The 19,475-nt window shown below is 32.9% G+C and overlaps 1 protein-coding gene across 1 annotated transcript in view; it reads left to right on the top strand.

Moving 5' to 3' along the window:
* LOC114339760 (zinc finger protein 729) overlaps nt 1-19,475 on the top strand; it is a 152,460-nt gene that overhangs the window by 93,969 nt on the left and 39,016 nt on the right. The window contains exon 2 of the mRNA XM_050660078.1: nt 10,834-11,958. Coding sequence (XP_050516035.1) covers nt 10,834-11,958 — 1,125 coding nt within the window. The remainder of the gene's footprint in view (nt 1-10,833; nt 11,959-19,475) is intronic.

Genomic DNA, 19,475 nt, shown 5'->3' with positions numbered 1-19,475 from the left:
TATAAAATTAACGGTTCCAGAGTTACGGAGCGCGAAAAGTCGAGGTTTTCGATACTTTTTATATTTTTTGGGCAATATTTATGATATAACTATACCAAAAACCCAGACATCCAAAGTGAAAGTTATCCTCCAACACCAAACTGTTCTATATGGTCCACATAATGTTCAGAAAAAGGTCACACCATTTTGAGCGTTGGGTTTGGGGGGGGGGAGGGGGGGGAGAAATCGGTAAATATAAAAAGTATCGAAAACCTCCACTTTTCACCCTCCGTAACTCTGGAACCGTTGATTTTATAACAATTATGTATCGAACCTTTTTTGTTTTAAATTTTATGTAGAACATTTTTCTATAGAATATTCCTTACGCCAAAGGATAGTTTTAGAAATATTGACGAAAAACGTAAAAAAACTACTAGTTTATCGACTTCTCCCCCACATCCCCCCCAAACCGGACGCTCAAAATGGTGTAACTTTTTACTGAACAATATGTGGACCATATAGAACAATTTGGTGTTGAAGGAAAACTTTTACTTTGGATGTCTAGGTTAGGCCTTTATTTGGACCAATTATACTATACTACCTCCGTAACTTTGGAACCGTTCATTGACGAAAAACCTAAAAACTACGAATTTGCAGATTTCTCCCCCCCCCCCAAACCCGACGCTCAAAATGGTGTGACTTTTTTCTGAACATCATTATGTGGACCATATAGAACAGTTGGAGGACAACTTTCACTTTGGATGTCTGGGTTTGGGTCTAACTATACCATACTATAATGTTGCTGATGCTATGACACTAGGTGTCGCTCTTCCGAACTTGCACGGTCCAAATAATACAACTACTCGAGCACATTCCTCAAGTACTACATTTTGCCCTGGGGGTGACTTTCACCCCCAGGGTAAGTATAAAATAAGTCCGGAAATGGATAAACTGACTAATTTTAAGTAACTTTTGTTCTATAGAGATTTTTCGCCAAGTCAACACTTTTTGAGTTATTTGCGAGTGAATATGTTCATTTTTCAACAAAATAACTACATTTTTAGACGGTTTTTCGCAAATAACTCAAAATGTAAGTATTTTGTCGAAAAAAACGTTCTTAGCAAAAATATGGCCTGTAAAAAAGTTTAAAAAATGGTGTAGGCGTTAGGTCTCTGGACCTCGTAAAACCAGAGTTATAGCCAATGAAAAATAGATTCATATTCACCAAATTTCAAATAGAATACTTCGAAGTAAAATATCCAAAAAATTAAGCTTTTTTTGAGGAAAATCCATTATAACTTTTTTGTGTTTAAAAAGAGCTTTATTTCTGTTTTTACAAAAAGTTTTTGTCATTAAATTTAAGCAAGTTGCGCTCAAAATAAAGTTGGTCCCTTTTGTTTTGGCAAAAAAATCGGGAAGACTATCCCCTGACTAGCAACTTAAATGAAATAAATCGTTGCCGCTCCACAAATTATTTTACTTATGTTGTGTTAATATGATCTGTAAGTTTCATCGATTCAAAGTGCTTATTTTTGAAAAAAAAAATTGGTTTTAAAGTGAAATTTTTAAAAAAATTTAATTTTGAAAAATATGATTTTTTTCAAAATATCTTAAAAATTCAGAAAAAAGTCAGCATTGCTTTTCTGAATATCATGTATTTTTTTGTTTTTCTGTTAGACAAAAATTGATTAAGATTTGGTGTTTCTAAATTTGCATACATTCGTGATGAATGACTCGTTCAACCCCTTTTAACTACAGCCCTTTCAAAAATAAGGACTTTGAACCGATGAAACTTACAGATCATATAAACAATACATACACGAGTCAAGAAACTTGTGAAAGTCGTAGGGGGTGATTTTCCCGATTTTTTTTACCAAAAAAAAAGGGACTAACTTTATTTTGAGCGTAACTTGTTTATTTTTGATGCTAAAAATTTTTAACACTTTAAATAAGTTGTAATAAGTTTTCCCCGAAATGTGCTTCATTTTTGGTTATTTCACATTAAAGTATTCCATTTGGAATTTTACGAATCTGAACTTATTTTTAATTAACTATAACTCTGCTTCTACTAGGTATACGGACGTGATATATACACCATTTTTTTTAAATTTTTTACAGGCTATATTTTTGCTAAAATGTTTTTTCGATAAAATACTTACTACCTGAGTTATTTGCAAAATCCGTTTAAAAGCGTAGTTATTTTGTTCAAAAAATGAACATATTCACTGGCCAATAACTCGAAAAATATTGACTTGATGAAAAAACTCTATAGAACAAAAGTTTCTTAAAATTAGTCAGTTTAACTATTTCCGGACTTACCATAAAGCCATAAAGGCCGCCAAGGAAATTTATTACAATGCGAGGCTGGCTAAATCAGGTAATGTTGCTAAGGAAACGTGGTCTATCGTAAATGAACTGAGAGATAAGACTTCTTCTCCCGCCACAATCCCGACTTCTCCTGAGACCCTGAACAATTACTTTGTAAATGTGGCAAAAAATTTAACAAATACTATACCTCCTTCTCAGGATCCGATTTCATATCTTTCTCATAGGAATGTAAATAGTTTATTTTTTACACCCATAGTATTAGGTGAACTACGCTCTACAATAAATGACATTAAAAATAAATCGTCATCTGGGACTGATGGCCTCACTCTTAAAATGTTTTCTGCTCTACCTGATTGCACTTTAAACCATCTTACTACCTTAATAAACAGGTCATTCGAAACTGGAGTTTTTCCAAGCTGCCTTAAGAGAGCGATAATTATTCCTATACACAAAGGAGGCGATAAAGATCTTGCTTCGAATTATCGCCCTATTGCACTCCTGCCCACGTTGTCGAAGATAATTGAAAGTCTGGTAAAAAAAAGAATCTTACCTTTTCTGTTGAAATACAAATTGCTTACTCCACATCAATTTAGATTCCTGAGTGACAAATGCACGAATGATGCTATGTTCTTCCTTTTCGATCATGTTTACTCCAGTCTAAACAACCATCACTCTACAGCAACAATTTTCTGTGATTTCTCTAAAGCATTCGATTGTGTAAACCATAACATCTTGACTGACAAATTACAGCACTATGGATTTAGCGGAAAGGCTCTTAAATGGCTTAAATCATATCTTAATGAAAGAAGTCAGTCTGTAAGGGTTGACACGAAGACGTCTTCTTGCATGCCATTAGAATGTGGGGTACCTCAGGGTTCAGTTCTAGGCCCTATATTGTTTCTGATATACATAAATGACATCTCTAGCCTGAACATTAAAGGTAAAATATGTCTCTTTGCAGATGATACTAGTATTACTTGGAGTAACACGGATATTATGGATCTTCGTAATACCATAGCTACAGCCCTAGTCACCATTAAATCGTGGTGCGATTCGAATCTCCTGTTATTTAACGTTTTTAAAACCAAAGTCCTACCTTACAACAGTATGATGCAACCTTTAGTACTTAATAACAACAGTCTAGAGGTAGTTGAATCGGTGAAGTTCTTAGGGCTTATTGTGGATAAGTCTCTAAAATGGAACTTGCACATTGATGCCTTACACAAAAAATTAAGTTCTGCTTGTTTTGCGCTAAGATCAGTTGCTACGGAAATGAATTTGTCAACATCTAGGACCGTTTATTATGCCCTTTTTGAGTCTCATCTTCGGTACTCCCTTACATTCTGGGGTACGTGTTGTGCGACTCAATTTGAGCGTATTTTTAAACTACAAAAGAGAGCTCTTCGTTACTCCCTGAGACTCGATAGCAGAGTTCATTGCCAAGAATTCTTTAAAAAATTTAAAATATTAACTCTTCCTTCTTTGTTTGTTTTTGAATCCGTTTGTTTAATCCGCAAACATGCATCAGAAGGTCCAGAGAGACCCACTCACAACTATCCCCTTAGAAACGTGGAGCATAATCTTTATCTGCCAACCCCACGGTCTGAGCTGGTTAAGTGCTCTATACTATACAATTCGAGAAAAATGTACAATCACCTGCCATCTAACATCAAATCTATTGCAGCATTTCCCGCTTTTCGCAAGGCCTTGAAAGCTTATTTTCTGGAGAGAGCTTTTATACAGTGAATGACTTTTTTATAAACGATTTGAATTCAGCAAATTGACTTGCAGGATTATTACTTTCGAGTACTTTTGTACATATTTGCAGCGGCATAGAACTTTTGATTTACTTTCCCTTTTCCTCGTTCGCCTTCTTTTTGCTCTGACGTTGTATACATATTAATTGTTTGCAAAATTTTTAATTTTTTAATGTGTACTTAATTAAAAACTCTAAACTCTAAAATTATATTAAATAGTACAACTCACGCCATTTACTTGGTGTCTGTTTCTGTTTTTGTTTTGTTTGTAGTTTTTTATTATTTTTTGTTTTTTATTGTATTTTTTTATTTTGTATAAGCTTTGTCCACAAATTGGTAAAAATTTTTGACAATAAAGCATACCTTACTTACTTTGGACGAATATTTTTTCACCCCCAAGAGGGGGTGAAAACCAAACCCGGGGCAAAAGCACATAAGGGCACAATATCACTTTTTTCCTTGACTTGTTAGCTGTGTGTATGCCAAATTTCATGTCAATTCAGGCGGTTCTTTAAAAATTAGAGGTTTTGTAATATTTTACCGTTAAAGAACGGACTAATTAGGTAGTAGGGGGTTGGAACAATACTTTTGAGTTTGTATAAGAGTCCAGTATGCCATACTCTATCAAAGGCCATTTCTACATCTAAGAATGCCGCTGTGCAATATTTTTTTCCTAGTTTTTTTTTCTCAGTAAAGATTTTTGTTATAATTCTATGAGTCTGTTGTGTTGTGGAGTGTATGAAAAAAAATTACTGATAAGATTTTCTATTATTTAGTTGCATTACATTGATTTAATAGAGGATTGTAATTTTAGGTATCTCTTGTAAAGATATGAAAACGGATGCCAGTAGTCTCTTAACAAACGATGGTAGAAGTGACAGTAATTTGAACGAATATACGAGTATATCCAATACTAGTGTGAACACTGGAGGACAACGTTTTATATGTTTCATTTGCAAGAAACCGTTGTTAAGTAATTCTAGTTTGGAACAACATATGTGGATACACGTTGATGAAAAACCATTTAAATGTGAAATATGCTCCAAACAGTTTTCAACGAAACACAATTTAACATTACATATGAGAGTGCATTCTGGTGAAAAACCGTTTAAATGTGAAATTTGCACCAGACAGTTTTCATCAAACTCACATTTAATTATACATATGAGAGTGCATACTGGTGAAAAACCATTTAAATGTGAAATTTGCAACAAACAGTTTTCAAGGAAGCAAGTTTTAAAATCGCATATGACAGTGCATCCTGGTACAAAAGCAATTGAATGTGAAATCTGCTCCAAACAGTTTTCAGTTAAATCAATTTTAAAATTTCATATGAGGGTGCATACTGGTGAAAAACCATTTGAATGTGAAATTTGCGCCAAACAATTTTCAACGAAAACACATTTAAAAGATCATATGAAAGTGCATACTGGTGAAAAACCATTTGAATGTAAAATTTGCGCCAAACAATTGTCATCAAGGAGTAGTTTGAAAGTACATATGACAGTGCATCCTGGTGAAAAACCATTCAAATGTGAAATTTGCAACAAACAGTTTTCAATGAAACCACTTTTAAAACCGCATATGAGGGTGCATACTGGTGAAAAACCATTTGCATGTATAATTTGCGCCAAACAATTTTCACAAAAGAGTAATTTAAAAACTCACATGGCAGTGCATCCTGGAAAAAACCCATTTGAATGCGAAATTTGCACCAAACAGTTTACAAGAAACATACATTTAACTAGCCATATGAGAGTGCATACTGGTGAAAAACCATTTAAATGTGAAATTTGCACCAAACAGTTTTCAACGAAACAAAATTTAAAATCACATATGAACTTGCATACTGGTGAAAAACCATTTGGGTGTGAAATTTGCGCCAAACAATTTCCATCAAAGAGTAATTTAATATCGCATATGAGAGTGCATACTTTTAAAAAATAATTTGAATGTGAAATTTTCACGAAACACTTTTGCAACAAAGGGCTATTTTTATCAATGTGCATGAAATTGCATATAGTCCTGGATCCCGCGTACCAAAGAAAAGTTTATTAATAGAGAGATATTGCACAGTCACTTTTGCACTTGCTGTATTACAGCACGCGTTATTTTGACAGTAGAGCATGCGCAGATGTGATATTTGACTTACGCTCCGTTATTGGAAATAGTGCCTGCCGTTATTAGGGGAGCCGTGACGCTGTGCTGCATTCGTTGCGCTATTTTCTTTTCACCTTATGTTTGTTGTTTGTCTTTCATTTAACCCAAGTTTATTAGTAATAATTTTCTAAAATGAGTAGGGGAGACTGGGTAACAGTGAGACACTTTTTTTTTTTCATTTAACCATAAGTCCACTACTGTGACATGTATAAACAAAATTTCTTCAGGATTCTACTCTCACATGTGTTCATTACACAAGAAAAAGTCAAATTTGAAAATAGCTCGGTTTGTTTAGTTTGTATTCGACACATAAGGTCAAGTTGTCATTTGTCTCAGTGTTACCCATGCATGGGTAACAGTGAGACAGTATAATATTTATAGGAAAGAAAACATAAAAAAACATTTAAATTACAAAATATTTATTTATATGATAAAATAAAACAAATAAAAAAAAATTCAAGTTACAAAGTACTTATTTATTAAAAAAAATAGGGATCGGAAATAACGTACATTTATTAAATTGAAATTTGTCTCTAATGAAAAAAAAATTTGCCGTTTAGTATGACGTTAACAAACTGGCCTTGGCAATATCATCTTAATGCCTTTTACTACAAATTTTAGAAAAAAAATACAAAATGTAATTTTTCATAACATCTGCGTAACAGTGAGACATGTCTCAATGTACCCCGTCTCACTGTTACCCATTTGCCATAAAATTTAAAAAATATTATTTTTGTTATTATAAAACTTAGTTTGCATTGTTAAACTGTGGCATCATGTTTACTAATCTACACACAACGTCATAGTAATACTAGAAAAATCTTAATAATTAACATGCTTTTATAAAAAATTCTCAAAATCCCTGTATTATTTTACTTAGTGCCCACCAAACACACTTTATCACGATAAATCCTAAACTGAAACTGCACGGCCGCCGAACATATTAGTAATCAGTAACCAGTAAATACAGCAAGCATGCATAAGTAATAATATCTCCACGTGGCGAAAAGGAGGGAAGATATTTCAAGTGTCTCACTGTTACCCATGTCTCACTGTTACCCAGTCTCCCCTACTACAGACAGTAACAAACGAATCAGATTTACGTCTGAGGACGATTTGTGTTTATTAAAATAAGTTTTAGGTCAAAATCAATTGACCTATCCAGAAAATTGAACGTTAATTCAGGAAAACATGAAGAGTACAACAGGAAAATCTTTTATTTTAAAACACTCAAGGATAATTTGTTTCTCTTTCTCGATATTTGGAAGAAAATTCAAACCAAATGTAATAGGTATATGTTCATCTCGCAGAATGTTATGCAAGATGATAAACTCGATGTCTTCATCATTAGGATTGGCCAAAATGAAAGCTTCTAAATCTGAATCTAAAATTGCATACAAATTAGACAAACAACTAATCTTAATCGAACCGTAAAAATACCGCAACCAAAATGTTGAGCAAGATCGGAATTTATGACACTTCTGAGAAACGTCAATTCCGTCAAAATAGCGCGGTATAAATAGCGCAACGTAGGCTGTGTTAAATTTGCAATATCTCTAATAGCAAGCTAGAAATTTGTTCATAGGTTAACGGTGTCTAGTCCGACAAACATTGATTTATGGGAACACTGGAACAGGTGAAGTTTTAATTGTGGAACTCGATAAACTTGTCGTCCTGACAAGTTTATGATTTTGAACAATAGCAAGTTGTTTTTCAAGTTTATTCAAAAGCCAACGTTACATTATTATAAAATATGAAAAAATCAACAACTATTCTAAACGGGAAATAACTGTGTGACATTGTGTGCTCTATGCAATGTAGTATTTGAAAGCACATGGTCTGACTTTCTGTTTTCCACGTGTGTTGAAAATTAAATTTTTTATTAACTATGGAGTGTTTTTTGTGTCTATTTTTGAGTGTGGACTGTTTAAATTTTAAGCCACCAAATGAAAAAGTGAAAAATTCAACTCAAAATTTTTGAGTAATTATAGAACATTTTAGAAAGTTCGTAAAATACTTGGTCATCATTTCAATAAGGTTCAGTTGACAGATAATTGTGAAAATTCCACACCTGTAATTTTGAACCAATCAAAATACGTTATTTTGACAGATCACCATGGCAACGGAGGTATTTTATCGGAAATTTTTTGCTCGTGGGGTACCCAACAGCGAATTATAGTGGAAATTTTTTGACGTTTACAATAACAGAACATTTTTGACAGACTGGTTTTTATTTGTTTACATAATTTAGTTTTGATTCGTTTTCTATCACTTGTAGTTACTCAAAACTTATGTAAAATTGAAGAATATACTATTTTCTATCTTGAAATGGTATTCCCATGCAACTACAATGAGTAGAAATTACGAATTTGAAAGCCTAAATAATTGCTGACAAAGCTATGGCGCGCTATTAATCTGTTCATGCAGCTTTGGATTTTCAAATGCAAATTTGGTGTGGAATTTTCTTACCGAATACCACGCGAAGTCAAATTAATATCCGGAAATTTTTTTTTGATCATGAATATTTTTAGAAAATTTCCCTCGTCTGCGACTCGGGAAATTTTCAAAATATTCATGATCTCAAAAAAATTTCCGGAAATAATTTGACCTCTAGTGGTATTACTAGTGAAAATTTTATTGGATATCATTCTTCGTGCTGTAAGGCTTTTTTAGTTAAAAGGGTTATCCATAAACTTATAATAATCCATTCGTACCGCGTATGCGTAGAAAGCTAGGATCTGCAATTGGCTTGTGCTTGTAGTCGGTTCGGTTATAATCCTTGGGCTGTGCGGACATGTAAGTATACAACCTTCGCTTCGTATTCGCTGTGTGCAAGTACTTGGAGGGGATACGAGAAACGATCGTGCGCAAGTAGCAGAGTACTGCGTACAGAGGACGTGCGCAAATTGTCAAATTGACGTATATTTCATACCTACTATCATTGAAGAAAATGGTATTTCGCAAATGCTTGTTATAAATTGTAAAAATTATACCGGGTGTTGAATTGTAAAACCGTATCGCCATAGGAAACTCAATTTAAAATTCTAAACTGTTGAATTCCTACTTCCCTAATTATTTTACATCAAAAGTCATGAGAAGATATTTGTAGAGGATTGAAATCTGTATTAAAAACAAAAGTTAAAAATGTTCTACGATTTAAACGCATTCAAAATTTTGGAAAGTATTACATTTGTCACAGTAGGTATGTGTTTAAAAGTTAGGCCACACGTTACTATTTAACTGACAGTGCGCACAGTATTGACTGAATAAAACATATTTATTATTAATACGTTCTTCTCAGCTGAGGGTATCTTATCAACTTTATTATTTTTAACAATAAATGATACGATAAAAATATTGACAGTTCAAATATAGTTAATAAAAAGCTCCATTGTGACCGAACGCAACCTTTATACACATTATCGCACTGTGTGGGGCCTAACTTTGGCGTGAAAATCTGAAAAATGTATTACATTTTTACAAAATTTGGAATATGTTTAATTCGTAGAACAATTTTAACAGTTGTTTTCAATACAGATTTTAATCCTCTACGATTAGTTTGTCATGTCTTTTGATGTAAAATAATTAGCGAAGCAGGAATTCTTTAGAATTTTACATCGAGTTTCCTATGACCCCTTTTCCAATTCACCACCCGGTATGTTGCCGCACAATATTGATATGATATGCAATTATTAAAGTGAATTTAATTAATTGTATTTTGCTTGTAGTACTGCATTTTAATAATTAATTTTATTTACTATACAGTATGAGTCAACATACTAGACACATGGGTAGGTATCTAATTACTATAATTATGGATTAATCTGGTCCGTTTTCTGATGTGACTTTCATCCCTGTAATGTTACTGTCAAGAAACTATTCAAAATAATTGTTTTTCGATACCAAAAATACATTAGTTAATAATATTATTACTCTGTTTTAAAATAACTTTATTCAAACACCAAGAACATTAAAAAAATAATTTTACAACTTTAACAAAATGACAACAACTATAAACGTCAAAATTAGATCAGCTGTATTTAATACAGCTGATCTATTATTTGTCAACTTTCTATGTTAATATTCAGTTTCTATACATTCGTGACGTTCTAAACGTCACTAGACATAAAATAAACATTGCAACAAGTGAAGGGTCCAGGACTGTAATAGCTCAATGTTCCTAATGTGTCTAGCATGTTGGCGCTGACTGTATACAACGTTTACGTTTTAATAACATTACCCCAATCTTACTTATTCTTTTTTGGGCTATGGCATTGACAATTATCCAGTAACCAGGACGAATATAATTATATAGTAAATATTATAATTAAAATTCTAACAATGTTGCTGATGCTGTGACACTAGGTGTCGCTCTTCCGAACTTGCACGGTCGCAATAATACAACTGCTGGAGCACATTCCTAGAGTATTAGATTTTTGGATTTTCGTTGCATCTTAACACTTAAAAAAAGCTTCGAAACGCAAAAAATCAGACATTAAACTGACTTGAATTCGATTTACCATTAAAGGAACTGACAAATAAATTACTGATAAAATTTACTTCTTATTTAGTTGCATTATATTGATTTAATAGAGGATTACAATTTTAGGTGTCTCTTGTAAAGATATGGAAAAGGATGCCAGTAGTCTCTTAACAAACGATGATAGAAGTGAAAGTAATTTGAACGAATATATATCCAATACCAATGTGAACACTGGAGGACAGCGTTTTATATGTTTCATTTGCAAGAAACCATTGTTAAGTAATTCTAGTTTAGAACAACATATGTGGATACACATTGATGAAAAACCATTTAAATGTGAATTATGCTCCAAAGAGTTTTCAACGAAACAAAATTTAAAATCGCATATGACAGTTCATACTGGTGAAAAACCGTTTAAATGTGAAATTTGCACCAGACAGTTTTCACTGAGAGGAATTTTAAGGATGCATATGGGAGTGCATACTGGTGAAAAACCATTTAAATGTGAAATTTGCAACAAACAGTTTTCAAGGAAGCAAGTTTTAAAATCGCATATGACAGTGCATCCTGGTACAAAAGCAATTGAATGTGAAATCTGCTCCAAACAGTTTTCTTTTCAATCAATTTTAAAATTGCATATGAGGGTGCATACTGGTGAAAAACCATTTGAATGTGAAATTTGCGCCAAACAATTTTCAACGAAAACACATTTAAAATATCATATGAGAGTGCATACTGGTGAAAAACCATTTGAATGTAAAATTTGCGCCAAACAATTGTCATCAAGGAGTAGTTTTAAAGTACATATGACAGTGCATCTTGGTGAAAAACCATTTAAATGTGAAATTTGCACCAAACAATTTTCAATGAAAATAAATTTAACTAGACATATGAGAGTGCATACTGGTGAAAAACCATTTAAATGTGTAATTTGCGCCAAACAATTTTCACAAAAGAGTAATTTAAAAACTCATATGGCAGTGCATCCTGGAAAAAACCCATTTGAATGTAAAATTTGCAACAAACAGTTTTCAAGAAGAAACTCACATTTTACTAGACATATGAGAGTACATACTGGTGAAAAACCATTTAAATGTGAAATTTGCACCAAACAGTTTTCAAGGAAACAAAATTTAAAATTGCATATGAACTTGCACATTGGTGAAAAACCATTTGGGTGTGAAATGTGCGCCAAACGATTTTCATCAAAGAGTAATTTAAAAAAGCATATGAGAATGCATACTGGTGAAAAATAATTTGAATGTGAAATTTACACGAAACACTTTTGCAACAAAGAGCTATTTTTATCAATGTATATAAAATTGCATATAGTCCTGTATCCCACGTACCAAAGAAAAGTTTATTAATAGAGATATTGTACAGTCACTTTTGCACTTGCTGTATTACAGCACGCGTTATTTTGACAGTAGAGCATGCGCAGATGTGATATTTGGCTTACGCTCCTTTATTGGAAATGGTAATATATATACCGGTATTTAAGGCGTTAACGCCCTTCCGGTAGGGATCTATGGGAGAGTATCACCGAGCTGCAAGCCCTTATCCCTTGCCGTACTGCTTACTCGTAGGCCGATCAGACGCCCGCATATTCTCATCTAAGCGCCAGATTCATATTTAGAATTTTATACTGACGCGTTAGCCTTTTTTGTTTTTCCGATGGCCTGGCTGGGCTCGAACTCGCATTCCTCACGGCGAAGTGAAGTGCGGGTCAGCCGCTGGTCGTATTGAGCTATCCGATCGACTTGGATCTATTGGAAATAGTGCCTGCTGTTCCTGCTAAATTGACCTATCCAGAAAATTGGACGTTAATTCAGGAAAACATGAAGAGTACAACAAAAAAATCTTTTATTTTAAGAACACTCAAGGATTAGTCCTGTCGCCAGGGGGGGTACAACGGCCTCGTTAATTCAGATGGACTTACCCAAATTTTTTTTATGTATTTTGACCCGTAGAACACGAATTTTTTGGGTAACAGTTGATCCGGATGTCGATAAGATTGTTATAGACCAAGAACTTGAGGAATCAAATAACAGCGATTTTTGGCAAAACAAAACAATATTTTGTATTTTTTGGGTCATTTTAAGCAAAAAATATTTCTACAAGTTTTTTAGTAGGATGCACAGTTTTCGAGATAAACGCGGTTGAACTTTCAAAAAATCGAAAAACTGCAATTTTTAAACCCGAATAACTTTTGATTAAAAAATAAAATAGCAATTCTGCTTAGCGCCTTTGAAAGTTCAAGTCAAATTATGTCGGTTTTGATTATTTGCATTGCTAAAAATTTATTGTGTTATTGCTAAACAAAGCTACAAACAACTAGTGCGTGAGTGATGTTTCTATGATTTCTCATTTAAAATCGAACGAGTAGGTAGAATAGGTACTAGTGCAATCAAGACTATTTCTACGTTACATGCGTTAAAACGCATGTAAAAGCACGGGAAACCCTACGTGTTTATAGCTTTGTTAAACAATAAAAAAATAAATTTTTACCAATGCAAATAATCAAAACCGATATAATTTGACTTAAACTTTCAAATGCGGTAAGCAGACTTGCTATTTTATTTTTTAATCAAAAGTTATTCGGGTTCAAAAATTGCAATTTTTCGATTTTTTTAAAGTTCAACCGCGTTTATCTCGAATACTGTGCATCCTACGAAAAAACTTGTAGAAATATTTTTTACTTAAAATGGCCCAAAAAATACAAAATATTGTTTTGTTTTGCCAAAAATCGCTGTTATTTGATTCCTCAAGTTCTTGGTCTATAACAATCTTATCGACATCCGGATCAACTGTTACCCAAAAAATTCGTGTTCTACGGGTCAAAATACATAAAAAAAACTTGAGTAAGTCCATCTGAATTAACGAGGCCGTTGTACCCCCCCTGGCGACAGGACTAGATAATTTGTTTCTCTTTCTCGATATTTTAGTCCAGAAAGCCACTGCGCATCCGCTAGGAAAAATATTCTAATTCGGATTTTTTGCACAATCTTACTTAAAAAGGATTCCTTTTAACAAGTTTGCATGTTGCCAGGACCAAAAGGTGGTCAAAAATTTTTTAAACGTTTTTTTTTTGTTTTTTTTCCTAAAATTATTTTTTTTGCATGGAAAAAAGTTTTTTTAGGTTTTTTGGATCATTCCAAACAGAAAAGGTCTTTAATGACTTTTCTCTAAAAATAATAGTTTTTGACATATAAGCGATTAAAAATTGAAAAATTGCGAAATCGGCCATTTTTAACCCTCAAAAACTATGTGAAGAAGTGAAAATTTTAATGTTGCCAAAGTACGCAGATATTCTTTAAACATCGATTGATGAAATCCCGAAGAGTTTTTTGCAATACAATATTCAAAACTGCTTTGTTTTTTAATTGCTAATCAAGCGTGCCCGACACTATTTTCCACCGACAGTATGGTGCAAATGAAAGGAATAAATTCGTTATTTCGTAAATCGGCAACTTTAAGGAAAAATCCCGAAACAGGTCGATTTTTATTTTTAAGTTATGATATTGTGGCATATATGGTATACTAGTGACGTCATTAATCTGGACGTGGTGACGTAATCGATGATTTTTTTAAACGAGAATAGGGGTCGTGTGCTAGCTCATTTGAAAGGTTCTTCAATTCTCTATTCAGTAATATAAACATTTACATAATTATTTATACAGGGTGTCAAAAAAATTTTTATTAAATTAAATTATTTGACAAAAAAAGAAATAGAATACACCCTGTATAAATAATTATGTAAATGTTTACACTACTGAATAGAGAATGGAAGAACCTTTCAAATGGGCTACCACACGACCCCTATTCTCATTTAAAAAAATCATCGATTACGTCATCACGTCCAGACGGATGATGTAACTAGTATACCATATATGCCACAATATCATAACTTAAAAATAAAAATCGACCTGTTTCGGGATTTTTCCTTAAAGTCGCCGGTTTACGAAATAACGAATTTATTCCTTTCATTTGCACCATACTGTCGGTGGAAAATACTGTCGCGCACGCTTGATTAGCAATTAAAAAACAAAGGAGTTTTGAATATTGTATTGCAAAAAACTCTTCGGGATTTCATCAATCGATGTTTAAAGAATATCTACCTACCTTGGAACATTAAAATTTTCAGTTTTTCACATAGTTTTTGAGGGTTAAAAATGGCCTATTTCGCAATTTTTCAATTTTTAATCGCTATATGTCAAAAACTATCATTTTTAGAGAAAAGTCACTAAAGACCTTTTCTGTTTGGAATGATCCAAAAAACCTAAAAAACCTTTTTTTCATGCAAAAAAAATAATTTTAGGAAAAAAACAAAAAAAACGTTTAAAAAATTTTTGACCACCTTTTGGTCTTGGCAACATGCAAATTTGTTAAAAGGAGTCCTTTCTGAGTAAGATTGTGCAAAAAATCCGAATTAGAATATTTTTCCTAGCGGATGCGCAGTGGCTTTCTGGACTATTTGGAAGAAAATTCAAACCTTGCTTCCATTTAAATCAAATTATTTATTTTGAGCATGTAATAGGTATATGTGTTCATCTCGCAGAATGTTATGCAAGATGATAAACTCGATGTCTTCATCATTAGCATTGGCCAAAATGAAAGCTTCTAAATCTTGATCCAAAATTGCATACAAATTAGACAAACAACTAATCTTAATCGAGCCTTAAAAATACCGCAACCAAAATGTTGAGCAATATCTGTATTTATGACACGTCTGAAAAATGTCAGTTCTGTCAAAATAGCGCAAATTTCTTAACATTTTCTTTTTTTCTTAACATTTTATTTGTTTATGTTGAATAATATTAACTTTAGCGACAAACTTTAAGGGGTAATTCTGCATGAAGAAATAATGACAGTTTGCTTTATAAACATATGTCCGCAAATGCTTCGTTTCCGAGATACGGGATGTTGAAGTTTTTTTTACAAAGTGATAGTTTATTTATCTCTAAACCCGTAGAGATTTGCAAATGAAATTTGGTAGGTTTTAAGAGGCAGTTAGTGTGCATTTTTTGACATACAATTAATAATTATATATTCACCATTGGCGTGCATACGGGTATAAACATTTTAGATACATCCCGTATGGACGCCAATGGTGAATATAAATTTCTTAATTGTATGTCAAAAAATCGGCTATAACTACCTACCAAATTTCATTTGCGTATCTCAACCGGTTTTATAGCAATAAATAAATCGTCAATTTGTAAGAAAAAATTGACATCCCGTATATCGGAAACGAAGCATTTGCGGCCATGCGTTTATAAAGCAAACGATCATTGTTTTTCATGCAGAATTACCCCTTAAAGTTTGTCGCACTTATTTAGAAACACCCTGTATTGATGAAGAACATGGTTAGTTGTTAACGTGCCTAACTTTTTTATTATCCAACACAAACGAATAAAACAAAAAAGAAAATATTACGAAAGTCTAAGGCTACAATCAAGTTTGAATTTCAATACTTTATCTATGCTAAAACATTCCACGGGGTGTTCCGAACTTTGTGGAATAAACACAGTATGATTGTTACACCCTGTATACAATGACAATGACAATTTACCTGTCTAGCAACAATATTATTATAGCGATATTGTTAAAGAATAAGGCTATAACATACAAAAAAATTACTCAAATCGGACAACAGGTTTAGAAAATTCGAGACATCTAACTTGAATATTTCATCGAGTGACCCGCTTTTTATGATCGCAAGTGTATTTTTCGAACAGCAATTCTGTGTAATAGGTCTGGATCCCACGTATGAAAAAAAAGTTGATTAATAGCAAGTTGAAAATTTGTTAATAGCTTAAGGGTGTCTAGTCGGACAAACTTTGATATATGGGAACACTGTAACAGGGGAAGTTTTAATTGTGGAACAGGTTAAAAGGTTGGAACGGTCAGACCACGAAAACGTCACATGTATTTTGTCCGACAGAACTTCCAATTGATTTGTTACCCTTTCATTAAACTCTCATACAAAAATCAGACTGCTATTTATCACCTGTCATAATTCCTGTCATTTGACATGTTCCACGTTTTCCACTCATAATGCCCGTTTGGTGATAAATAGCAGCCTGATTTTTGCATGAGAGTTTAATGAAAGGGTAACAAATCAATTGGAAGTTCTGTCGGACAAAATACATGTGACGTTTTCATGGTCTGACCGTTCCAAGTTTTTAACCTGTTCCACAATTAAAAATTCCCCTGTTCCAGTGTTCCCATATATCAAACTTTGTCCGACTAGACACCCTTAAGCTATTAACAAGTTTTCAGCTTGCTATTAATCAACTTTTTTTTCATACGCAGGATCCATACCTATTACACAGATTGACTGTTCGAAAAATACACTTGCGATCATAAAAAGCGGGTCACTCGATGAATTATTCAAGTTAGATGTGTCGAATTTTCTAAACCTGTTGTCCGATTTGAGTGACTTTTTTAGTATGTTATAGTAGGGGTGGCGGTTGTTGACAAAAACACCGGTTTTTTACCTACAGTTTAACCTGGCGGTTATAACCGGTCAAAAAAACCGGTTATTCCAAAAACCGGTGTTAGATTTTAGGTTTAAGGTTAGATACCCCTAAGCTATTAACAAATTTTCAGCTTGCTATTAATTAAATGGCGTTTTTGTCGGAAAGCGATTTATCACCAGCATTTTTGTCTATATCTTACAGGTTTAGAACGTCGGACTACGAAAAATTCCCATTAATTTTGTCGGACAGAACTTCCAATTGATTTTTTTTAACCTTTCATTAAACTTTCATGCAAAAATCTGACTGCTATTTATTACCAACATAATTCCTATCATGTGACATGTTTTACGTGTCGGACTCGTTAAACTGCCCAACATTTTTGCCGGACAAACATTTTTTCATATTATATAACGTTGGATATTGAATAATCTTAAAAACAACTTGCTATTTTTCACAATCATAAACTTGTCAGGACCACACGTTTATCATGCTCCTCAATTAAAACTTCCCCTGTTGCAGCGTTCTCATACATCAAAGTTTGTCCGACTTAACGCCGTTAAGCTATGAACAAATTTCTAGCTTAAAAATAAACTTTCCTTTGGTACGCGGGAACTAGGACGAATACTGGTGCAAATCCATTTGAATGTGACATTTACACCAAACAGTTTTCAACTTAACAAGTTTTAAAATCGCATATGAGAGTGCATCCTGGTGAAAAATCATTTGAATGTGAAATTTGCACCAGTTTTCAACGAAACTGTAATAAAAATTTCAATTAGTTACTTGTGAATACTTATGTAATTAATATAATATAGTATTAATATACACGAATGCCTAATTTTTTATTATGATTTGCACGACTTAAAAACATATTTCCTTCACCCAGTCTAGCTTTGCCTACTTGTGATGTTGGATGGTAGAATTCCTTTTGTCTTATTCTTCCAACGACAAATTTCTCACATTTTAAACAACCCGTTTATTTCTACTACAGTAGACTCCCACTATAACGAGAACTGAAATGGCTTACTAATTACCTAGTTATAATCGGAGCTCGTTATATCAGACAACAATAATATAGAAATGTTTTGATGCCTCTTACGTAGTTTATTAGGTGTCGATGGTCGACCTGAACAATGAAACTTGGTACCATCTTAAATTGTAACTTTCCTACAATATGTATTCAATATCGGTCGATAGATAAACAGAAAGAAGTTTATTGCAGGCGGTGTTTATTACACCACTGGCCTCGATAATAACACAGATGTTGGGAATTTGTATATTCAAGCAGTTGGGGTATTTATTTATAGCCATTACTTCGCTACAAACAGGTAAAAAACATTCTTCGATTTCATTTTTCCTCGTTATAACCAATTATGCCTCGTTATAGAGGTGTTATAGTTCAATAGGAATTTCATGGGATATCTAGCGTATCTCGTTATAAGCGAAACCTCGTAATATCCGTGTTCGTTATAGAGATGTCTTATATCTCCTAAATATAGTACACCAGGGAATAAGGCAAAAATATACCATGTTCGGGACACTTGAGCAGCCAGGTTGCAAATGGGTTTTTTGGGTACTATATACCTAATACATTATCAATACGAAAATGTCCGTCACATTTTGGACGAGAAATTTAGTTATTAACAAATAAGGGTCAAAAATGAAAGTTTTTTCGTTTAAATCGCTACAGGTAAAAATAGGGTAATTAAATGTCTTATTTATATTTTTCTTTTAGTAGATGAGCCAAGGTTTAAAATAGCGTTTTTTGAATTTTGGTCCGATTATTTGTTGCTTCGGATATTGCAAAATAAAACTAAAATTTCAAAAATAAAAAATTTGCTATAACTTTTGCGAAAATGAATTTAGGATTTTCATATTGCATGAAAAGTTATATTTTGACAACGACACTATTATATTTTGTATATAAATAATACTATATATATATATTTATATATAAATAATACTATAATCAGTATTATTTTGTATTTTGACAACGACACTCGACTTGGGCGTCGAAACGTTAATAAAATCATTTTTAGGTAAAATTGTGGCTTATTTCCCATTTGAATATACTTGATTATGAAAATGCCACAAGAAAATAGCTTCAGAACAACATGAAAAGTTATGTCAAACAGTCCATACAATGCACAAAAATTTTTAAGACGATGCGTCAGTTAGTTTAAATTTTATTCAATTTGTTTATCCCAAAGAGATTTTTTTTTCGCAATGTTATTGTTCAGAAACTAATAATGATACAGCAATTCTGTGAAAACAACATGAAAGAAG

Source organism: Diabrotica virgifera, chromosome 9 (assembly GCF_917563875.1).
Source record: "Diabrotica virgifera virgifera chromosome 9, PGI_DIABVI_V3a".
Taxonomy (NCBI): domain Eukaryota; kingdom Metazoa; phylum Arthropoda; class Insecta; order Coleoptera; family Chrysomelidae; genus Diabrotica; species Diabrotica virgifera.
The sequence above is the reverse complement of the archived record's forward strand: the minus strand, read 5'-3'. Positions and strand labels throughout refer to the sequence as shown.